General features: G+C 53.2%; 1 protein-coding gene across 3 annotated transcripts in view; it reads right to left on the minus strand.

Annotated features, from left to right (window-relative positions):
* Cacna1s (calcium voltage-gated channel subunit alpha1 S) overlaps nucleotides 1–23,820 on the minus strand; it is a 66,835-nt gene that overhangs the window by 6,570 nt on the left and 36,445 nt on the right. For 2 of the 3 annotated variants that reach the window (XM_059280297.1, XM_059280296.1), the window contains exons 16-36: nucleotides 23,465–23,534; nucleotides 21,335–21,467; nucleotides 20,442–20,571; nucleotides 19,832–19,891; nucleotides 18,013–18,119; nucleotides 17,590–17,677; nucleotides 17,236–17,343; nucleotides 14,862–14,914; nucleotides 14,465–14,611; nucleotides 13,829–14,030; nucleotides 13,268–13,426; nucleotides 11,616–11,726; nucleotides 10,821–10,904; nucleotides 7,547–7,603; nucleotides 6,586–6,714; nucleotides 6,307–6,372; nucleotides 5,673–5,764; nucleotides 4,970–5,129; nucleotides 3,884–4,011; nucleotides 1,279–1,375; nucleotides 359–461 (exon numbers count right to left, since the gene is read on the minus strand). In XM_059280297.1, coding sequence (XP_059136280.1) covers nucleotides 359–461; nucleotides 1,279–1,375; nucleotides 3,884–4,011; nucleotides 4,970–5,129; nucleotides 5,673–5,764; nucleotides 6,307–6,372; nucleotides 6,586–6,714; nucleotides 7,547–7,603; nucleotides 10,821–10,904; nucleotides 11,616–11,726; nucleotides 13,268–13,426; nucleotides 13,829–14,030; nucleotides 14,465–14,611; nucleotides 14,862–14,914; nucleotides 17,236–17,343; nucleotides 17,590–17,677; nucleotides 18,013–18,119; nucleotides 19,832–19,891; nucleotides 20,442–20,571; nucleotides 21,335–21,467; nucleotides 23,465–23,534 — 2,284 coding nt within the window. The remainder of the gene's footprint in view (nucleotides 1–358; nucleotides 462–1,278; nucleotides 1,376–3,883; nucleotides 4,012–4,969; nucleotides 5,130–5,672; nucleotides 5,765–6,306; nucleotides 6,373–6,585; nucleotides 6,715–7,546; nucleotides 7,604–10,820; nucleotides 10,905–11,615; nucleotides 11,727–13,267; nucleotides 13,427–13,828; nucleotides 14,031–14,464; nucleotides 14,612–14,861; nucleotides 14,915–17,235; nucleotides 17,344–17,589; nucleotides 17,678–18,012; nucleotides 18,120–19,831; nucleotides 19,892–20,441; nucleotides 20,572–21,334; nucleotides 21,468–23,464; nucleotides 23,535–23,820) is intronic. The other variant, XM_059280298.1, reaches the window with a different exon arrangement.

Below are 23,820 nucleotides of genomic sequence, written 5' to 3' on the forward strand. Positions count from 1 at the left end.
TTTAATCCTGCTCCTCCCGTGTCTGTATTCCTGGTTTAGGGGCCTAGAGGTTTAGTGGAGTCAAGTGTGGGCTCTCATGCCTGCCCAGGACTGAGTTCTACCTCTGTCACACCTGGAACCACTCAGGGCGACCCCAGCCCTGAGTGATCACCGTCATGCCTCTGGGCCTGACAGAGCTGAGGAACCTGAGATGGAGCCATAGTGAGCTTGCCAGGCAGAGCAGCCTCAGACTCCCTGCATGACCTGAAGGGCACAAGCAGTTGGTGACCATGGCCTGGCTTCCCTCTGTCCACATTTCTGGGAATCTGTGTCAGAACCCACCCTCGAAGAGAAAGGGGCATCGTGAGCAGGCTCTCACCTTCTGTCTTGATCTTGAGGGCTGTGCGTACCAGGGCGAAGAGTGTGGCATTGAAGGTGACTGTGCCGTCGCTGTTCAGGGGCATGTTCATGCCCACCAGCCTCTGTGCATGGAGAGGAAGGACTCACTGATGTACTGGGACCAGGCCCAGCTCATCAGGTCATCCTCACCCAGGTGGGATGGGAAGGGATGGTTATAAGGGCTGTGGTGTGGGCTGACTAGAGTGCATCCATGAGACCTGAGGTCAGCAGCAAGGGACTTGGAAACTGCTGTAGGACCTAGAATGTCTACCATGGCCCATGTGTTAAAAGTTTGCGGCCGGGCGGTGGTGGCGCACGCCTTTAATCCCAGCACTCGGGAGGCAGAGCCAGGCGGATCTCTGTGAGTTCGAGGCCAGCCTGGGCTACCAAGTGAGTTCCAGGAAAGGCGCAAAGCTACACAGAGAAACCCTGTCTCGAAAAACCAAAAAAAAAAAAAAAAAAAAAAAGTTTGCACCCTAGGGTGGTGCTGCTGGGAGATAGTATAAACTGTAAAGGGTGGGCCAGGGGGGCAGCTTTGGGTCACTGAGGCACAGGATTTCTTTCCCTTTGGGTCTTGGCCATGAGATGAGTGGGTTTGCTCCATCATGGCTCCTACCATGGCATGTTGCACCAGCCCCTCCAACCAGAGGCCTAAATGCAGTGAGTTTGCCTGATCTACGGATTGGAATCCCTAAACTGGGAACTAAAATGGCCTCTTTCTCTCTCTAAGTTATTTGTCCCAACTATTTGTTACGGCAGTGGTCATCTGACTGACGTAGTGACCCAGGAAATCACTGCTGTAAGATGCCTCGTTCCAGCAGGCTCTCTCTGGCCGCCTAGCGCCACAGCACCTGTTGATTTTGATCCCCCGAGCCACAGTTGCTTAGCCTCGCAGATTACCTTACATGCTACCCTGTGTGGGCAGAACTTCCCGAAGCCCAGAGGGGGCTGGATCCTCCTCAGCAAGGTCACCACATCCAGGTGCTTGATTCTGCCCCTGTGGGAGGACACCCAGGCTAGTAGATCCAGGAATGTCACCCAGAACACCCCTGCTCTCTACCCAGAGAGTGGAAAAGGAGGGAAGGAAGCCCGGGGGCCAGGAACATTTCCTGGTTTTAAAGCTCGTTTAAAAGGCCTAGGAGCCTAGTGTATTATTTTAAATACATTTTGGTAGTTCTTTGTAAATTTCATACAACGTGTTTTGGTCACATTCACTCCTGCCTCTGCCTCCCTCACCTCTTCTCAGATGCCCCCACCCCCAAAGCCTTTCAAAAGAAGAGAAGAGGTTTGGGTTCAGGGGTGCCCACTACAGAATGGGGCTCTCCATTTTGGGCAGATACATGCTTTCTTTCAGGGAGCTGTCCTCTAGCGCAGGGGATCTGGATTTTATTTCCTTCGTGCTAAGGCCATCCTTAGGTGCTGGTCAAGCTGGAAGGGGGGGGGGGGGCTCTGGGGTTGTACTAATAAACCAAGGGAGTGGTGGCCCACTTCAGAGACCCCTCCAGAACTGGGAACACAACTGCAGTGTGACCATGACCTCCAGAATAGGCCCCAAACAGAGCAACCAGGAAAGTCAGGTGAGTACATGCCCAAGGCCCTGGCAGTAACAGAGTGCTGCCCTAGGAGCATTCATTTGGGATGTTTTATGGACTGCCTTGTCCTCAGAGCTGGCTGGGAAAGCAATGAGACTTCTGTCTTGTTGGGAGCACAGAGGTCCTTGTGCTCCCAGATAAGCACTAAGAAACCAGGGATGTTAAGCACACAGGGTTGTCTTTTCAAAGAAAAAGATGTATAACCCGTTTTCTGCCCAGAAGGCTGGGAATGGAGGTGGCTGATAGCCTAGGTGGCCCTTGTAGTATCTGTAGGGCCAGGCCAGACCTGGCTTCTCCAAACTCCCACAACTAGGACTGAAGGTGACTAATAGTCTAGATGACCTTTGCACTATCTGTATGATCTGCCCAGATCTCCCCCTAGACCTTTAAGATAGCACATGCAGCCTGTCTATAGAACCCATCTTCGTGGAAGAAGTGATGTGGACTTTGAGAAGAGTTTCGATGTAATTATGCTTTACTGTGCACACAGGATTGTATTACACTAGGAAACTTTTTTCCAAATTGTACTGTATTTAAATATGGCTAAAATAAACTGCCTGGCGTCAGACTCTGAAGTTAGAACCAATACCAGCTACTGAGTTGCGTTGAACTGGATTTCCTTCTTGCCTCACACAGATCGATACTCTGCTGGCTGCGGCATTTGCAGAGACCCCCATATTGTCTGTATCCTAGGTGCTGAGTATACATACATACATACATACATACACACACACACACACACACACACACACACACACACAAGCACACACAGGCCCATATGTATACTTGGGATTGAGCCCAGGGTCTCTCACATGACCAGCAAGCATCTATCACTGAGCTACATCCCAGCTCCCAGGCTCAAGTTAGTACTATGGGGTAGTGATAGAAGCAAGTAAATTTAAAAAAAAAGTGTGTGTGTGTGTGTGTGTGTGCGCGTGCGTGTGCGTGCGTGTGTGTGTGTGTGTGTGTGTGTGTGTGTGTGTGTGTGTCTGTCTGTCTGTCTGTCTGCCTGCCTGTCTGTGTGAGTGAATACTACATGTGTTCAGGTAACCATGGAGGTCAGGAGAGGGTGACTGACCTCTTGGAGCTAGAGTTACAGACCGTTGTGGGTCATCTGACATGGGTGCTGGGAACCGAACTTGGGTCCTCTGGAAGAACAGCCTGTGCTCCTAACCACTGAGCCATCTCTCCAGCGCCCCCTCCCCCCAGTAGTCTTTAATGTTCCCGTTGGAAGTGTTTTAAAGGACAGTTGCCAGGGACTCTGGACAGACTCACCTTGAATTTTGGTGCCGCCACTTACTGTGGGACGCAGGACAATTTAATTTCTCTGCACCTTCATGTGCTCATTTGTGAGACTACGGTGAGCAGAGGGCATGTGCCTTAGGTTGTCAGAAGAACTGGATGAGCCAATACATGTAGTATTTAAACCTGATAACTGGGACACGTTTAGCAAACGTGATCTTACTACTTCTTCTACCAAGAGAAGTAAGAGAGAAGTGCTCCCCCCGCAGGCTTTAAGGTGCAGGCAGATGGCCCGAGGAGCAGGCTAAGGGTAATGAGGACTCTAACTCAGACAGTGTGAGTGGGGCCTGGGACTCTGCATTGTAATCGATCTCCAATACAGCCGGTGAGCAGAGCCCAGAGTGAGCAGCCAGGCCTGGAGCTCCTGGTGAGGTACTGAGAGCCCTACTCCTTACTCCCGAGTACTAAGTGGACAACTAGAAGCTTGGTGAGCATTTCCTCAGAAAGTCAGGGGGTTTCTCCTCAGAGGGAATCCCTTCCAACTCTGAGACATGCTGATTCCCCATGGAACCTTGGGTGGATTAAGGGAGAACAGATAGTTTCTCGAGGGAATGCTAGGATGAAAGGGTGGGCAGTTTGGTAAGCACCCAGCACTGCCCACAAAGACTCACTTAGCTTCCGGGTCATACTCGGCCCAGATGGCCTTGAACTCATCCAGGTGGTGAGGGCCCAGAATGGACCAGTCCCTTGTGAGGTAGTCAAAGTTGTCCATGATGACAGCCACGAAGAGGTTAATGATCTGCAAAAAGATACAGGCTCCCACAGCACAGGCAGGTGAGGCAGTGACTGGGGTCGGGGTGGGGTGGGGGGACAGAGGCAGACTAGGCATGGGCTCCTTCCTCATGCCAGCCCGCCGGCACACTCCACATTCCACACGCAAGTGAGGATGAACTTCTCTTCTTGCCTGGCATGAGCTCTGCCCAGGTGCTTGTGACCATTCGCTAAAACCAAGGTAGGGCACCTCTTGGGGAGTCATTCTGATTTCTGAGAGCTATTCTGCCTCTTCTGGCCTGGCCCATGCCCCTCTCACCATGCCAGCCTTTTTCTGTCTACCCTGGGGGTCCTTTGAACCGCCAGGCCTGCCCACATACGGACTCACTCCATCAGAGCCAGGACTAGGTCTTGTTCACGGTTCCTACCTCCTCACCTGTCTCTGTGCCTGGCAAACGTTAGACATCCAAAGGTTTGGGGGTGAACATAAGGAAGAAAAAGGAGCGCCCGTATGAGGGGACCCAGGGGATGCCTTCCTCACAGACAGCCCTGCCACCCCCAAGTGACTTCATGCTGTTTCTGACCCGAACAAGGACCTCTTGACTCGTTTCCAGAGTGTCTGTTGTCTTTTGACTCAACATCTTTCTGTGCTGAGGAACAGTTAGGGTTAAATGTCTCCACTGGGAGCCTCTCCCTACTGGGAGCTAGCCTCATTTCAGTCCTCTTGATTGCAAACTGTATATGTGATGTATATACTATATATAGTAAGCTCACTGTGCACACAGTGAAAACATCTTGCAGCCTGGTTGGAGCAAGAAAGATCTCACAAAACACAGACACCCCAAAGGATCAGAATAACGGACAGTCCTAACAAGAGTTTCCAGTGTCCCTGAGGTGTCCCCCTGTAGGAGGTGATAGGCTCCACCCAACCTTACCCCCTCAAATCAAACCCCGCCCCGGCTGGAGCTTGCCGACTCCGTGCTCACCAGGAAGGCGCAGAGCATGTAGAAGCTGATGAAGTAGTAGTAGGCAAAGTTGGTGCCACACGTGTACTCCTCGCCCGGGGCGTAGTCTGACTCCGGGTCACACAGCTTCCCGTAGCTGCAGGCCAGCAGGATCTCTTGCCAGGCTTCTCCTGTGGCACACCTGAGCAGGGGAGAGACGCTGTGCGTTGGCCTATATACGTGGGCTTGGTCCTCGGGAACGTCAGCCGGGAGCGGGGAACAGAACTAGGCTCCTCCCCAGGGGTAGGATCCCTACAAGCTTGGTCACAGTGACCCCTCTTCTCGGCAGCCCCTCTGCTCCACCTTTTTGCAGGGCAGAAAGTAGAGCTGGGCCTCAGAAAAGACCCCTCTTGGAGTGGGGTGGCTTTTACACATGACGACTGCCACCGCAAAAGTGAGTGTCATCGATCAATGTCAAGGGTCACTGAGGCCTCAGCAATTTTTGAGAGGGAATTTGACCTCTGAACTCTCCTTCCATGGGGTAAAATAGGCAGTGTTCCACTCAGGAGGAATTCAGTGCCAAACATCAATGCAAGGTTTTCGTAACGGTGACAACTGGGTATCAAGTCAGGCAGGGGACTCCTCTAGTGCAGGGCCTGTGTGGGGCCGGCACTGCTTGGAGGAGTGCAGAGGGGGGACCCCTGGAGTGCAAAGGGGGGACCCCAGCAACACCAGGGACTCATGCCTGAAGAGCAGCAACACGGCTTGAGGGAAAGTCTGGAAGTTGTTGTTCCGGTTAATCTGTGTCCCGTCCACCATGGCGATCTTTCCGAACATCTGCAAAGCACAGAGGACCAGGATACAAGCAAGCGCCTCTTCGTCTCTTCAGTCTCCCGCCACGTCTGCATGACCTGCTTCCTACCCTCACCCTTATTTCTCCCCGGTGCCTTTCACTTGGGGCCATGTCAGATCGGAAGCCAAACACATTGGATTCTTTCCTGGGTCCTGTAACATTCTTCCTATCACACCAAACAAAAGGCAATTTCTCTACAGCAAGCACTAGATGAGTCAAGATATGGGGAGGGTTTCTGGGCTAAGGCCTCCAGCTAAGGCTTTAGACACCAGGTCTGCTCCCTGAAGGGCACCACGCGCTAGGGTCTCTCCTGGGCTACACCCTGGCTCATAACACGGAGCATCTAGGACTCAGTTCTTCCTCCCCTCTCAGCTTGGAGCTGACTCCTTGGCTCCTGGGATGTGGGAGGCAGGGAAGTTCAGTATTCAGCTGAATACTCCTCTAGCATAGGCCTTTCTGGGTCCACAGACAAACCCTCCAGCTTAGTTAGGACTCACCCTTTGGCCTGGGCCCACCTGCCTCTCACCTGCATGCCGATGACTGCGTAGATGAAGAAGAGCATGACAATGAGCAAGGCCACGTACGGCAGGGCCTGTGGGGAAGAGGATGCAGCATCAGCTAAGTGTTTCACCTGCCTGCTCCAAGGGCCACAGAACCACAGCCCCGGGTCCTGCAGCCTGCCCTCCCTTGGCTCACCAGGGACCTGCCTGGCTCTGGAACTCTGGGACCCCACCTTGGACTAGTGGCATCCCTGGGTCAGTTTCCTGGATCCCTGGTCTTGGCCTGTTGGGCTGGGCGCTCGCACCTGGAAGGACTTGATGAATGTCCACAGCAGGGTGCGCACACCCTCTGCCCGGCTCAGCAGCTTGATCAGTCTCATGACCCGGAACAGGCGGAAGAAGGCACTGGAGATGCGGGCACTCTCATCTGGGTCCTGTGGGGCAGCAGCCCCAGAGGTCAGTCTGGGGGAGCCACTCCAAGGTAAAGGGGCAGGGCAGGCAGGAAATGCAGTGCACGCGCGGGTGGTGGTGGTGGTGGTGGTGGTGTGTGTGTGTGTGTGTGTGTGTGTGTGTGTGTGTGTGTGAGATATTCATAGTGGGAGGATTCCAGCCCCACTTCACAGACCCTGTTGTCTCATAGCCTTGGACCATCCTGGGATGCGGGGCTCTGGGGCCGTGTGTCTCCAGAGGGTTGGATGTAGGCTCCAAGCTATGTAGTAGGCCAGTGCTTGGGAGCAGAGCAGGGATTCTTTCTGGGGTGAGGCTGCAGCAAGGCCCACTGCTGGCGTCCTGTTCATCTCTCCTTCTCTGTAAACCGGCACTAAGCTAAGTATCTGGTGGCCCGTAATGTCTTCAGAAGCATCCAGTAGCTTTACCAAGCTGTTTGCCGGACACTCAGCGTGGTCACTCCCCCTTGCCCCACCCTACTCTTGAGTGTTGTAAGTTGGGCAAGCTCCTGCCCTTGTACCAGCTTGAGTCCTGTTCCCTGTGTGCCAGTTTGGGCCCTGTTCTCTGTGCCTGCTAAACTGTCACGGAGGTGCTCTTATCTACAGAGAAGGTATGGGGAGAATCCTCGGTCCATTCCTCAGGGCTCTAAGGTAGCCACTACATCCATGCATACTCTACCACAGAGCCCCCCACCTCTACCCAAACCCCAACCCTCACTGGGCCTGCTCTAGGGAAAGGAACCCCATGCGATCCATGCAGCCAGCTCAGCAATGCAAGCTGCAGGGCAGGGCGAACAGGCTCATGCGGCCTGAAAATTACAACGTTCCCGCAGCCTCCACCCAGGCAATACAGTCCCCCGCTGGAGGCCAGGAAAGTCTGTGGAGAAAAGAGACGAGGGGAGGGGAGGGGAGGGGAGGAAAGGGGAGAGAAACACATGGGAGGGAGGTGAAGAGAGCTGTCAGAAAGGACAGACACAAGGAGAGTTAAAAGAGAGAAAAAGACAGGCAAGGGATGGAGACCTCACGTGGCTGCAGTTGGGGCAGAGAGTGGGTGGGAGCGAGGATGAAGCTCTAAGGGAATCATGAGGCAAGAGGCCTGGGCAAGGGAGTAAGAGGGGAGGGGAGCCTGGACAGAGACAGGTCCCATCTCATTTTTGGGACGCATCTATGGGGGACAAGGGCTTGGGTTCTCCCTGGGTCTGGGTTATGTGGTCCAGGGAACATCCTTGCTAAGGACATACTGGGAAACACATGCTCACAGTTATGAGTAGATTCCCCCCATCCCCTGTAACCAGGGTTGATGCCCTCCCAAGGGTCCAGCTTCCAGGGAGTGGGGGACACTGGAGATCCCTCTTCCCACCATGTGTCCCTCGACTCAGGACTGGGACCAGGATCAAGGCTCGCATCTCAGTGGCCTGGCTCCTCGGTGGTTTGGGTATATGGGAGTGGCTATCTTTTCCCTGGCCACATTTCATGAGATGCCCGTCTTGGGAGCCCTGGGTCAATGAAGGAAGCAATCATTGGGCTTCCGTGTGCCTGCAGGGAGATTGGTCCCAGCACTCGGCTCCCTGCACCACTGGCCTCGATCCTGGCTGCATGTCAGATTCATCTAGAGAGTTATATAGTATGTGTGTCACTGCTGGGGGCCACCAGGCCAACGAAGCTAGTGACTATGGAACAGGCCTGGTTTCAGTGCACACCAGGAGAGTCTCATGTGTAGCTGGATGACAACCCTGTTCTTGTGTAGTCTGACCAGTAGCCACTCACCATGAGTGGCCGTTTGAATTATAATGAAAACCAAATAAAACTACAAACTAGTTCCTCAGTGCCATCAGCTACATTTTCAGCGACCAGGAGGTGCATGTGAACAGGGCAGGGTAGGGCTGGCGTTGCAGTTCTGACGGACAGGCAAGGCCTTCCCTTAGTTTGTATGTCAGGAACGGAAATCAGCCTTAACATGACTCAAACACATATTCCTGGAAAGGGAAATTTTCCCACTTCTGAAAACTAAAGTATGACCATGACACCCTCCACAGCCAAGAGAAAGGTCTCTGGCACATGGGTCTCCAGACTTTGAGAAGTAGCTGTTTGAATTGGAGCTGTTTATTCTGGCTGTTTTGAATTCTGTCTTGGGACAAGTATGGCTCTCAGGCCACAGAACATGTTTTCTTGGCAAACAGCATGCACGAAAACACACAGCACATATACACTACACATTATTCTCCCTCCCCCCCCCCCCTCTGATTTTTCCCAGAGCCCACCCCCTATCAGGCCTGAGCAGATGGAGCTGTCTGTCACCATTTGTAATGAGGTGACCAGGGTTCCCAGGATCCTCCCCTAGTACAACAGACAGCTGGTGTGGCAGCCAAGTCCCCAGAAGGTGTCACTTCCCCCAGGGCTGGGCTTTTGGGGCCTCAGCCCAAGGTCCCTTCCTCACAGACTCAGGCTTTTCTCAGCTGGGATCCCCTTTCGGGCATCTGCAGGGTTGATACCTGTCTTTCCCATCAACTTGGTGCTTTGGGCTAGGAGGTAGGAAGTTCAGAAGGAGGCCCTGCCTGTGATGAGTCTCCTGCCTCGAACGAGCTATCCTTTGGGTAGAATCTCACTGCTCCCCACTGGAGTGGCTTAGGTAGATGAATACCCTTCTCTTTCTCTTCTTCCTCCTGGCTCCCAGGTGTGGCTCAGTGATGAGCTGAGAGGACACTGGTTTTTGCTTTCTGCTTCTGATCTTTGGGTCGCTTCTTCCAGCCTCCTCTCGCCTTTTGCTCAGTCTTCAAAATACACCCCAAGTTGACCACCTCTCACCACCCCTTACAGCCAAAACCCTCCTCTATCCCCTGCCATGTGGACTGCTGCATGCCCCTCCTGGCTGCTGTCCCTGGGTTAGCCCTGGTCTCTCCTAGCACAAGCTCAACACGGCAGCCACAGTGATTTCATCAGATCTCACGTCTGAGCATGTCTGCACCTTCCAAAGAGCTCTTCGCCATCTCAGAGATCTGACCACAGCTTGTTAGCCCTGTTCTGCCCCATTCCAGCCACAAGGGCCTTCTGCTGTTCTCTGCATTCAGCAGGCACACTCCTCCTACGGGCCCTTTATACATTATCCTTTTGCTTTCCAACAGTGTCTGTCATTAGCGACAAGGCTTACTCCTTTGCTCTATTCAGATCTCAGCTCCTAGTGCCACCCTCTCGTTCCCTTCCACGCTCCCTCCTTACCCACTTTGATTTATCACCATGCATTCTGTCATGTGGTAGACTTATCGTCTGCTGCCCACTACAGCTTTGTTCCCTGCTGTGCCTCGAGCACCCATACAAGGCACATAGAGGTATTCGGTAAGTGTTTAGTAAGCGGAATAAAGGACTGAATCCTTAGAGAAGAGCCGCCTTTTCAGTCCTTTAGGTTAACATCTCAAAAGTGGAGAGCTCACCCTTCCACGACTTGATCAAAACCTTTAGTGCGGTCCTATAAAGTGAGTGGGCTCATGAGGGTCACAGGCTCCCCAGCCTTGTCCGGCCCCCCTCTCTCCTGTGCATGTCCATACAGATCTATTGAGACATCCCAGCACGTCTGACCTCTTCACATCCTCTCCCGCGTATCTCCACAAGTTTCCCTGCCTGGGCTTGTTACCCTCTTCTACTCCACTGCTACCTCCTACACCTCCCCCAACTCGGCCGCAGACAACCTCTGCTGGACACTGAGTTCTTTCTTTTTTTTTGGTTTTCCGAGACAGGGTTTCTCTGTGTAGCTTTGTGCCTTTCCTGGATCTCGCTTTGTATCCCAGGCTGGCCTCGAACTCACAGAGATCCGCCTGCCTCTGCCTCCCGAGTGCTGGGATTAAAGGTGTGTGCCACCACCACCCGGCTGACACTGAGTTCTTCATGTCTGCTGTGTTGGCATACTCGGATCCACCTGGTACCCCAGGCACCATTCTGCTCTGGAGGGTACAACTCTTCAGAGGCAGAAGACTTGTCCTTCCACCGTTCTAACCCCCAGGGTGCCATGCTGCACTTGCCATGGGTACCCCATAAACACTGCGGACTGAACAGGAGCCCTACTCCAGTGAGGTCTCTGCCCCCCCCCCCCCCATACTCACATCGATCTCACTCAGGATGACGTCAATGATGCTGCCGATGACGATCAGGAAGTCAAACACATTCCAAGGGTCTCCAAAATAGCCCTGGGAAGGAAGGTCATGGGAGAGCAGGGGCTGAGCTGTGGATGGAAGCAGCTCTGACCGCCAACAGGGGGTGGTGGGGTGGTGAGGGAGGGCACCCATCAAGGTGCTGGGCAGGCCAGGGTTCCAGCATCCCAGCTCTTCTCTCTTTCTGACTTCTGATTTCTAATTCTCTTCCCCTAGAGCATCAGTGGTAGGGGGTTGTTGGGAGCTTAGTCTAGATGGGAATCTTTCACCTCCAGAGCCCCACTTAAAACTCCTGCCAGAGGCCGGGTGGTGGTAGTGCATGCCTTTAATTCCAGCACTCGGGAGGCAGAGCCAGGCGGATCTCTGTGAGTTCGAGGCCAGCCTGGGCTACAAAGCGAGATCCAGGACAGGCACCAAAGCTACACAGAGAAACCTTGTCTTGAAAAACAAAACAAAACAAAACAATTCCTGCCAGAGCTCAATGGCACAGAACTGGATTGGATTGGATTGAGACCGTGGGAATGGATTCAAGAGCCAAAGAAACAAAGCAAGATCCTAGTTCGAGGCCTATGCTTCAGAAGCAGAAAGGGAGGCAAAGGATGGGAACGGATCCACAGATGCAGTGCCCAGAATCTGTGAGCAGCCCAAGAGCAGGAGTCTAGGTTGAAGGGCCTTCAGTAGAAGAAGACCCAAGTCTATCGTCCCAGGCCACAGCAGGTCCTCTGTCCCCATGGCTCAGTCACTCACCCTGGGCTTGAATGCGATGAGCTTGAGGACCATCTCCAGGGTGAAGATGATGGTGAAGGCCACGTTGAGAATGTCTGAGATGTGGTTCATTTGTTCCGACTGGTTGTAATGCTGAAGAGGCAACATGGGAGAGGTGGGCTGGACGTACCAGCTCCAGATGGCAATCCTAGATCCCTCCTCTCTGTGGGCAGCCCCTCCTGTCCGCCCTGGGGCCCACTTCTCACCGAGTTTTATCTCAGCAAGCTGGAAGACTAGTCATCCCCTGACTTCCACCAGATCTTAAGGATACCTTTCATGCCTATTCCACCCCATAATAGACAGTGATAAAGGGCAGAGTGGAGATTCAACAGGCACAAGGTCGACCAAATATGGCTTGGGGCTGCAAGGCCAGATATCATTTCCACATTGGTCCTGGGTGACCAGAATTGGCAGTCTCCTAGGCAGGGCTTTGCATAGTCATTATAGAGGAGGACTAAAGAGAAGACCCCATGGGTTCTGGGTTGATATCTCCACTGTCTAGTAGACAAAAAGCTAGCCAAGTTTCCTATATCCTATACGCCAGTGATGGGGATGAAGAGACCCTTCAGTTGACAGCCTTGGCTTCTGTGACCGCCTCTATGGTCCACCTGAGACTCTCCCTCTTTTTTTAAAAGTTAATGAAATTCCAACGTCTTCTACAGAACCTTCTGAGGTAGGCGAGAAGGGTCTGCTGATTGCCCTACCCCTTACAGCTGCTGCCCGATTCAGCCCCCAGAAACTATTACTTATATTCCTCTACATGACCAGGGTCTGTAGCCCAGTGAGTCCCCTCCCAGGTCTCCATGAGCCTACAGTGTGTGGTCCTATCATTGTGTTCTTGTGAAATATTCCCCCACAGGCTTGTGTCTTTGAACACGTGGTCCCCAGACTGTGGTGCACTGGGAGGAAGTAGGTCACTGGGGTAGGCCTTGAGGTTTATAGCTAAGCCTTGCTTCCCACCCTGTCTCTGCTTCCTGGTCTGCAGAGAGGGAAGCAGCTGCCGCGTGTTCCTACCACCATGCAGCAGCCTTTCAGTCTGCATTGTATCCCCTCCAGTCACCAGCCAGAATCAACCTCTTACTCCTCAGGTGCTTCATGTAAGGTGTTTGGTCACAGCTATGAGAAAAGCAACTAACATATATTAGGTATCTCTTGGGCTCCTAGGAGCAGGGAGTCTAGCTGTGAAGTTGTATTATAAAGGGCGTAAGAGACTAGATGTTTAATTAAATAGCAAGACTATGATATGATTGATGAAAAGGTGGCTTCTCTCCTAAGAGGGTTGCCTGCCTTGTGAGTTCTAAGCCTATTTTTCTTGGGGTCAGAGACGAGTTTCCAAACAATCCAGCCATCCAGATTTGCAACAGTGAAGGGAAAACAGAGAACCCATGTTCTGCTTCCTGCGCATCCTCCTTGCCTGTAGCATCCATCTCCTGTTTGCGGAATTGCCATCCCATCTAGCTGGAGGCTTGAATTAGGTCCTTAACAAATGAACCATCAGGGACAAGGCTGGGATCCGTTCACTCCTGTATCCTGCAGCAGGTGCTCTAGGGATACCGACTGGGATGAACTGGGCACTTCTCTGCATCCCTGCCCCACCCAGGCCCTAGGTCTTGGTCAGTCCCCCAAATCCTTACCTGCATGCCTAGGCAGATAGTGTTGAGCATGATGAGGGCAAACATCAGGTATTCAAAGTAGGAGGAAGTGACGACATACCACACCTGATACTGGTATGGGTTTTTGGGGATGTAACACCTCAGTGGGCGGGCCTTCAGGGCATACTGTACACATTGGCGCTAGAACACAATAAGAGAGGAGAGGTCAGCACCGAGAGGCCCATCCCTCCCTCTCTGTACCTATGGTCATGGGGTTGTGGGAAGCCTGGTGTGCGGCGTAGGAACAGCTGTGGCCAGGCGCTAAGGAACTGGCTGAGGAACTCAGAATGCCTGGGCATCTTGGGTTCCCCTTGAGTGATCGTGACTCCTTCTGATCACAGCTGCAGCCCAGTGCAGAGGTTCTGAAAGGCTTTCTCTCGGGATAACAGGCAAGTTCCAGAAGAAAGCCCTTCCCCCATACCAGTGCGAACTGATTCAGGTTGCAGGCAAATGGGGTCCACAGACTAGGCCTGGGTCTGGGTGGGGCCTCTCTTCACGGGCCTGTCGGACTCTGCTGCCCATCTCTGGCAGGTGGCTCAGTACCTGGTTCTTGTCGAGCTCACAGTTCTTATACTCTGTCTCCCCCTGTTCCTGGAAGGTGACGATGACAAAGCCCACGAAGATGTTCATCATGAAGAAGGCAATGAGGATGATGTAGATGATGAAGAAGATGGCCATCTCCACCCGGTTGTTGTAGATGGGGCCTGTGTCCTCCTCATTGGAGTCTATGGCCTTGTACAGTAGCCTTGGGGTAGGCAGAAAGGAGAGGCTAAGTAGGGTTGGGATAATGAGGCTGAGATCCGGGCCAGGAAGGTGGATGTTATCCCATTGGCCACAGGAGCCAAAGCAACTTTCTGGAGAGCCAAGGAATGAGAGAGAAGGCAGAACTGCTTTAGGGAGGACTAGAACCCACCTGTCACGGTCCTGCCACTCCAGGGGGACATCTTAACTACCCTCAGCCAACCATTAAGACTCCCCTGTGGGGAGAGAGGCATGCATTTGTGGGGGGTTGGACATATTTTGTTGGAGTCCTCTGGTCAGGCTGCCTGAGGAGTGGCATGAGTCAGTGGGTTGGTTGAGCACAGCTACAGGCCAGCGTGGTATAGTGGGGGGGCTGCTTGTTTCTTGGTACTACCCTAACTGTGCCCATAATGGACTCAGACCCCAAGTCTTACTCACTGAGGCCACCCCTCGAAGGTGGAGACTGTGAAGAGTGACATCATAGCAGAGAGCACATTGTCGAAGTGGAAGTCATTGTGCATCCACTGGCGGGGACGCAGCTCTATCTGGGTGGGGTCTCCGTCCTTGTAGATGTAGTAGTAGCCCCTGACACAGGGAGGCCCGGTTACTCTACGGTGTGGCTGGGATACCTCAACCACACCCACGTCCCCTGGGCCCTGGGTCGTGAGTGTGCCAGAGAAATGCCAGAGAAGTGGGACAGAGAGGAAGGACACTGTTGGGCATTCCCTCCCCACAGCTACTGACGGCCCAGGCTTCTGTAAGCTGGTACCCCAATGCCCATCCTGAAGGACGCCGTGTGCCCCCCGTCCCCCTCAGCTGGCAGAGCCTGGTGTACCTGCACTCCTGCTCCGTCATCTTGGATAAGTCATTACAGCTGTAGAACTTTCCCTGCATCCAGGAGGGAAAAGGACAGATGGAGGGGGACACAGCCATAAAAACAGGGCGGGGAAGCAGGCTTTGTGGGTGCTTGGTTCGGGGGAGAAGGGAAGGCAAGCTGTCTGGAAGGATGAGGCTTCTCCTCTCTTACTCTGAGGGCAAGGCCGTCATTACCCATTTTCGCACTCCCCAACAGCCTCCCACCCAGCCTTGCTGCCGCCTTAGATGAGCATCCGTGGAATGGCCAAGGGTGGACCTGAGGATGTAAGTACACCCAGCCCCGCCCCTTTGACAGTGGCGGCCTCTCAGTCCCCCATCTTTCTTCCTCTGAAGAAATCTCCCTCACAGTCCACACTGTACAAGGGGAAGGGCTTGCCCCCACTCCCCCCAACCTTTCTTCTTCCTGTGGACAGCAAAAGGCCGCTAAGGGAACAAGAGCCAGCCAGCCAGACGGACCTGCCCAATAGGGCTCTGAGAAATTTAAATTTGTCCTCAGAGTTAGATGGGGTGTCCCAGCACATCCCGGACAAGGCCTGACCCCACCCCCCAAACTGACTTCAGCAAGAGCACATTCTTCTTTTGTCTTTATCACATGCTGAACACCTGCGAAAGGTTTTGTTTGAACAAAGAGTTAAGACTGAGTTAGGTTTGAAATCCAGGAGTTCCGGTCCAGCTCCTTGGAAGGCCCCAGAGAGGAAAGCCTCAGGCAGGGGCCCAGTTGCCCTGCCGCCTTCCAGGGCTCTGTCATTTACTCAGGGCACTCCTTCTCTGAGGTTGCCAGAGCAGAGGGCGAAGGTGAAGTAAGAGATCTGGAGGAGAAGCAGAAACTGGACCTCACTGATGCTGAGCAGGGTTCTGGGTGCTGGAAAGCAGCACCTACGAAATTTTACACAGAAAGCAATACCGAGCTCTTTGGCATCATGTGGAGTGTATGTGACATGCGTCGAGAGTAAAATGTGATGTAAAAGGCCAGTTGTACCAGAAGTGATTCCAGCTGCGGGGTGGGCAGACCCCGAGGGCTCTGGATGAAACTAGAGCACAGATGTGGCATGCTGGAGGGTTATTGCTCTTGCATAGAGAGGATGTAAGAGCCAAAGAAAAGGTGGATCCTCATGGGTTGCTTCAGGGCATGTGTTGGTGGGCTCTTGCATGCCAGGCCTGGACTAGGTGCCTGGGTAAGAGCTGTATAACACACAGACTCTTCCCTTGGGGATTCTAGGGTCACAGGAGAAGACTGTGGGAAAAGTGGGCATCCCTTTACCATGTCCAGCTGGCTGATAAGATGTCCAGGTATTGTAAGCATTTTGGTTCCTCCAGAGCAGTGGCCAACAGGACCTCTCCTCCTTAGCGACCTTGAGAGGCCAAATACTGACCACTTTCCTCAAAGCTTGTATCATGTCCTCAAGAAGGAGCATGGATTTGCCTTTGAGTCCCTCAACCCTAGCCAAGGCCTTGGCCCATCTACGGAGAAAGTGATTCTTACACCTTTAATCCCAGCACTTGGGAGGCAGAGGCAGGAGGATCTCTGTGAGTTCGAGGCCAGCCTGGTCTACAGAGCGAGATCCAGGACAGGCACCAAAACTACACAGAGAAACCCTGTCTCAAAAAACAAAACCAGGCACCAAAACTACACAGAGAAACCCTGTCTCAAAAAACAAAACCAAACCAAACAAACAAACAAAAAAAAAAAAAAGAAAGAAAAAGAAAGTGATTCTTTCATATTGGTTGCATGAATAATAGTGAAATGACATGTCTAAGGCTGCACGAGGTTATATAATCACGAATTGGGTCATGATAGGAAGTAGCACACTCTACTAGAGTCTAGAAATCGAAGTTCTGTGGGAGGACGGTCCTCGAGAGAAACTGAGAGCTGTGTTCTCCCAGGGAAGTATCAGTAGGATAAGGTCAACTGCGGATGAGACACGAAGACGGCCTCTGTAGAGGCTCCTGGGTGGTGTGGATGACATCCACAGCCAGACACCACAGCCAGGACCACGGGTTGCAGAGCCTGGCTGTAGCAATGAAGGTGGTTGGGCTGGGGTGTGGTAGAGAGCCCTGACGGTGGGTGGAGGCTGGAAAGTTGGTAAGAGGAAAGGTAACTGGGCCTGTGGGTTAACAGTAGTCACGACGGCAAGGGTGCCTATAGAACCGGAGACTAGCCACAGGCATCGCCTAGCAAACAGGCTCTGGGTGTTTCCTAATTTTGACACCATAGGTTCAAGGTCATTCGCTTTCACAATTTGGGGTCCTCTTGCTTGAGAAGAAGTGGCTGGCTTTTGTCGCCGCCTTCAAGTTGGCCAGGGAAGAGGGCTGCTGGCCAGGCGGGGCCTCACCTTGAAAAGCTGGACTCCGATGCAGGCAAAAATGAACTGCAGGAGGGTGGTGACCAGTACGATGTTCCCGATGGTGCGGATGGCGACAAACACGCACTGTACCACGTGCTAGAAAGGTAGGGGGGGAGTGGGTGGGCACTGGGCCTGCTGCCCCGCTGCGCCCCACCATCCTGCTCACGGAACCCTGGAAATTCAAGACTCCGCCTCCTAGTACCGTCAGGCCCACGGGGGGGGGGGGGGTCGGGGAGCTGTCTGGCCTATCCCCACAGACGGCCAAGTCGAGCCTCTGAGTCCAGGACCCGAGGACCCGGAGTCAGGGCACCAGGCCCCTCCCCCCGCTGGGGCCTCGCTCACCTTCAACCCCTTGGCTCTGTTGATGGCTCGGAGTGGCCGTAGCACCCTCAGAACTCTCAGGATCTTCACCACAGAGATGGCGCTGGACCTGCCGGGAGCGAGCCGCTGTGGGGCCTGGAGGGGTGTGCTGCACCAGGAGCTTTTCACCTCCTACCTGGAGCTTTCCACATGCGCATGTGCGGCCTCCCTGACCACCCACCCCCACCCCTCACCACAGTCTCAAGGACAAGGCTCTGATCATTTAGCATTGCCACTTCAGCCCAGCTGGGGACTACCCCAAAGGTGTTCCTAACTACAGCCCTAAGCTACCCTCCTATTTCAGCCAGGAACCCAGGCATGCACAGGGCTGGGACTCCTGCTCTGAGGTGCAGGCTCAGAGCACAGAGCACCCAGGCCCTGGGACTGGGCCCCGCCCCTGCTTACTCGAGGCCCATAGAAATGAGCGACACAGCCACCACCAGCAGGTCCAGGATGTTGAAGTAGTTGCGGCAAAAGGAGCCTTTGTGCAGGAAGGCTCCGTAGGTGGTCATCTAGAGAGAGAGGCAACATCTGGAGCCAGCAGCTGGAGGAGCAGGCCTGCCCCTCCTAGAGAAGGGTTTCCCACCAGTCTGCTCGGGAAGGTGCCTGCTGTATCAGGGAGTGTCATGTTATCAACTCCCCCTGTTATCTGCTTCAGATAAACCCTGGGCACTTCCAGAGCACCTGTGCCAGTCTCTGCCCTCAGAGGGGGGGGTCCTTTCCTCCATATGTCTTCATGTGCCTTGGCGTCTTCTCCTTCACAGGAGGGGGAAGCCTGGCTGGCCCTGCTCCCGGGACTCACACTCACTACCTCATATTCACTTCCTCGATGGTGTAGCTTGATTTCAAAGTCTGATTCTAACACCCCATTTTTGAAGTCTTCCTTGAGCTCTGGGTAGCTGCCTTCTCCCTCTGCCCAATTGTCAATGGTGGAAGCACTAAAGAGGGAGCACTCCTCCCTCTGCTCCACTGTCAATGGCAGAAGTGCTGAAAAGGGAGCACTCCTCCCTCTGCTCCACTGTCAATGGAGGAAGTGCTGAAAAGGGAGCACTCCTCCCTCTGCTCCACTGTCAATGGCGGAGGTGCTGAAAAGGGAGCACTCCTCCCTCTGCTCCACTGTCAATGGAGGAAGCGCTGGAAAGGGAGCACTCCTCCCTCTGCTCTGTGCTGGTCCTTACATACAGTCACCCTCTCCTCTTCTATTGGAAGAGACAAAGGCCTGTGGCTCTGGGTTCCAGTTGCAGATGGAGCCTCCGCCTGCTCATCAGAGCCCGCTACTGTGATGAACTGAACGCAGTGCTCCCACTTCAGGAGCAGCACACAGGGCTGTGTTGGAGAAACCCAAACCAGGGCAGTGGTCCTTTCTTTAGATAAGAGAACTGCTTTCCGTTATCTTAGTCGATAACCTGGGACCCCTTTATTCACCCCAAGGTGACCTTAAGCTTCTGTTCTTCCTGCCTTACCTCCTGACTGAGCAGATCACAGGCACACCCCACCAGGCCTGCTTTCACGCAGTGCTGGGAATCCAAGCCAGCTCTTCATATTGGGCAAGTACGCTCAATGGAGCCACATCTCCAGCCCATGCGAGAGTAAACTTTGAACAAGTTTTCAAAAGCTGCCAGTTCCTGATTTGTAAAACCCTTTGCCTTTTATGTGGCAGAGCAAGGTGTGGCATTGGGAGCCCCCCTCCCCTCCAAAGTTAGAGGGCATTTCCAGACTTGCAGCTTGCTTCTTCAAACAGGTAGACCCCATAGCACATGGCCAAGATGCAGCAAAGCCAGTCTACAAGGCTACTGAACTCTCTCTAGGACACTCCCCCACGGTCACTTCTTTGGGAACTCTAGGAGGACAAGAACTTGCCTGGTACTTGCAGCAAAGGCCTAAGGGCCAATCCCAACTCCCAGGCCCACTTTAGGCTAACTGTGTCTTCCATGTGGGAGATCTGCGCTTTTCTGAGAGGTAGTGGCCACAGGCGGGTCATAGTTCTTGTCTCCAGCCTTTCATTCAGTCACCTGCCCCCTTGCCTTACCTCCCTTTGCTCAGGAGCTCAAGCCCTGTGTGGTCTCCTGTACCTGATGAGTCTTCCTTACCGTTATTCACCTCTATCTTCTTTTCCTCCCATTCCTTAGGAGTGTCCCCCAGCGCATCACTGTGTATAAACTGGAGCCACACATCCCAGAGACACTTGGTGCCCAGCCATGTCTGTCCTGCAGCCTTCACTCACCTTAAGGACAATCTCCACAGTGAAAACCGCAGTGAACACGTAGTCAAAATACTCAAGGATCTGGAGGTGGGACAGAGGCGAGGCAGTCAGTGAGAGAACTGGCAAAGCAATGGTTCCACCACAACCATCCTCACCACCATCACCGCTGTCACTGCCACCGCCAATCATTGTCACCATCATCATTACCACCACCACCACCACTACTATCATAATCATTACCACAACTATCACCACCACCATTATCGTTAACATTACTACCTCATCACGTCAATATCATCACCATTATCAACAACAGCATCCCCCCCACCATCACTATGATTACCGTTACTAACATCAGTACCATCATCACCATTATCATCACCACACTATCGATATTACCGCCATCATTACCACCTTGACCACCAGCACTATTTAGGGCAGGCAGGCAGAGCCTATCTTGCTTCTGCTATGGCAACACTGTTCAGAAATGGCAGCAGGAAGTCCCAGCCCTCCAGAAACTCTGATGCCTACATGCCTACGGCCACATAGAACTTGGGCCCCAGGGTGAGGCGGGGCGGCCGAGGCCTAGCGTGGAGGAGGATGCTGAACCAGCTGAAGGGGCTGCCATCACCTGGTTCCTCATGGACTCGGCCCGGATGGGGTCCTCAGCAGCCAGCGCAGCACTACTGAGCAGGATGAAGAGCAGGATGAAGTTGGTGAACCAGGTGGCATTAACAATGCGGTGACAAAGGACACGGATCCTGGTGGGGCAGGTTGGGAGGGTGAGAGCCGTGAGATGCCGGAAGTCCAGGCCTCACTACCTTCTGTCCCACAGAGGGACACTGAATCCACTCGCTGTCCCCCACAGTCAGGGAGGAAGGGTAGCCCTACATCCACATGATCCCCTGGCTGAACACGCAGGACTTGGCCCCCACTTTGTTCCATCAGTCTTAGTCCCATCTCCCAACTGAGCCCCTTCATCCCCTGTCCCCTCGACCAGTACCCATGAGGATGCTCCAGCCAAGAATGGGACAGGCTGATCCTCCCTGGGGCAGAAGAAACCCCGTGAAGTCTGCTTATTCCAAAATTGAAGACTGTAATAATGAAAACTCCAGTTCTCCCCACACCTCATCTCGCCCTACCTAAAACTGTCCTTAGAACTAGCCATCACGGTTCCTCTTAAGTGTAAGTAACTGATTAAAACAACAACAACAACAACAAACAACTTGAAAGTACTATTTCTCCCAGAAATACTAGCATTTTTATTCATTTTAAAGGTATTTTATTTTTGTTATATGCTAGGCATTGAAACCAGTACCTCGTGCATATCAGGCAATATTGAAGCTACCCCCCTAGCTCAGTGCTAGCATTTTTAGACAGAGCCCAAGACTGTAACCGAAGGAATGAGTTGTGCATGAGGTAACCAAAAAGAGGGAGCGTCAAGAGTAGACCTCTTCGGGAGGGAAGCCACCGTCTCCGAGGGCCTCATCCGCTACCCCGCACAGCTGCCAAAGCACTACCTACTTATTGGTGGGGCTGAAGATGAAGAAGGAGCTGGCCTCTGGAATGGGCACTGCTTTCTCTTTCAGCTGCAGCTCGGCCAGAGGGCGTGGCCGGGGGCTTATTGGGATCTCAGGCTCATCTTCCTCGTCGTCCCCTGTGGGGAGAGGGAAAGAAATAAGGGGTGTTTCCAAACCTCGCTAGGCCCTTGGCTTCTGTGCTCAGAGTCCTCCTAGAAGCTTCTGAAGCCGCTAAGCAAAGGCCAGTTTGGGGCTGTAGGCATTATTAGCAGGGTACAGCCTGGGCCTTCCCCCTTTGGTGCATAGTGCACAATCTAGCTCAGAAGTTCCCCCCAACCTTCTGCAAGTAGGGCTGTGAGCAAGACTGAGGGGTCTGGTCGGGCGTGGTGGCGCATGCTTTTAATCCTGGGTTAGGATTCTAAAAACAATAAGGAATTTCTAGCATGGGCAGAATGGAGCCAATATCTCTTGAGCTTCGGCCAGGATCGTGGCCACCGAGGTGAAGCAGAAGGCAGAGAGGAGGAAAAAGGTATTCCAAGCGTATGCCTAAAGTGCTCTGCTTGGTTCCCTCCACCAACCGTGCCTCCTCCCCACCCTGTCAACCCGGCCGAGACCCTACGGCATGCCAACCGCGCCTGATTCTACTCTCTCCATGGCAGAGACCTGTGGGTTCCTCAACCTACCCAAATCACATCCCCACTCATCCCCATCCTAAGAGGCCCCACCTCTCCCCAAGATGACACTCCCATCTGCCCAGCCCGCCACGGCTGTTTAATTGCGGAGAAGGTTCATCCTCAGCGTTAGCATCTCTGCCGCTCCTCTTAATCCTTTATTCCTTTGTCTGTGTTTGTTTTGTTAACTTTATTGCACATATTCCCCCCACACACACACATCCCAGGACTAGGAATTGAACCCAAGGTCTCATGTGTGAGACAAGCGTGAGGTAAGCAAGCACTCTACCACTGACCCATATTCCCATGCCTCGGCCTCTGGAGGGGCTGGAATTACAGGACTGTGCATTCAGCCCAGATTGCACAGCACTTTCGTCAAAAGCCTCTTTAGCTTATTTTTGGAAGGAGGTTAGATATAAATACATTTAGGGGCCTTGGTAAGACCTCTCTCCAACCCACGTGTTCTCTACCCCCTGCTCTCATTGCTCTCTAGCCCCTTCCCTTTCCCCTCACATCAGATTTCCTACAGCTGGTGCCCTCCCATCCTCAGGCCAGCCACGTGCACCCAACAGAGGACAGCCATTACGCGACACAACTCCACGGGAAGCGTTCCCAATATACTCCTGCGAGATATTTAAAGAAATTTCGCCAGCCTTGCTCCCCATACTTCACTTTGCAAAAACATTCCATGCGATCATCTATTTGATTTGTGGAGAGCCTACAGTGTGCCACGTGCCGCCATTCCAAGCACAGAAAGTCCAATTGGAGCTTAGAGACACTAAAGCTAACCAGCCGATTCCACAGTAAGAAGTAAAACGCTCAGAAGGACCCGTGAGTGAGCTGATCGAGCCTGAGAGCACTTGTGCTCCAGGTTTTTCCAAGAGGCCATGTGGTGCTAATCCAGCTTGGCTCTGCTCCTACCGTGCATCACACCCCTGGTCCAGATGAGCAGGGCTCACACAGCAGCCAGTGGCAACATGCACCCGGGATGTTTGCCGATGGTCTGCAGCTCTGTTTTACCCAGCTTCCTTCCCAGGCTGCCCTTGTGGATTTTCACACGGTGGCAGTCATGGTTTCATTTCAGATACAGAATAGGGAGTGATCTGCCCCATCACCATATGAATGAAAATGCCCTTCTTTGGCTAGAACCCAGTGGGCAGGAGGACTTGTATGCCCACCAGCCTTGTGCTCTTTGAAAACTGGGTGTTCAGTACTGAAGCAGATAGCTAGAACTCAATACAAGTAAATTAAAGCATGTGTGGAATGTTATTTTTGCTATGTATACTGCAGGGAGAGCCTTTCCTTGAGAGGCTAGGTGCAGAAGGGACATCTCCAGGGTCCTGGCCTCCACATGGAGAGGTCCAAGCAGGAGACGCCCAGGAGACACCCAAAAGAGAATTCAGCAGCAGCACATTGCCCCCTTCACCAGCATCCTGCTCCAGCCTGGGCTCTGGGATCCTTACCTGGGAAGTCAGCCGAAGGGTAAGGGTCTTTCACCTCATTGACGTTAGATTCGAACTCATCAATTTTCAGCTGTAGAAAGGAACGGTGAAGGTGATGAGGGAGCAAAAACTGATGCTTTTATTTACTGGGCATCTTCTGGAGGGCCGTTGTTCTGCTTCCTGAATGTTCCCTATAACCTGAGAAGGGGGTGGTAGCTGGGAAAAGAAGCCAGGCCCAGCACAGTAGACAGCTTGTTCCAGCCTGTGCTGGGCAAAACGAAGGCTTTAGCCGGTCCGAGACTGCCTTCACTGTGTGTTCCCTTCTCTCTCTACAGGAGAACTGAGCTCCCCAGGCCAAGATGCCCAGCCTCTCTGCA

The sequence above is a fragment of the Peromyscus eremicus genome, chromosome 15, assembly GCF_949786415.1.
Source record: "Peromyscus eremicus chromosome 15, PerEre_H2_v1, whole genome shotgun sequence".
NCBI lineage: Eukaryota > Metazoa > Chordata > Mammalia > Rodentia > Cricetidae > Peromyscus > Peromyscus eremicus.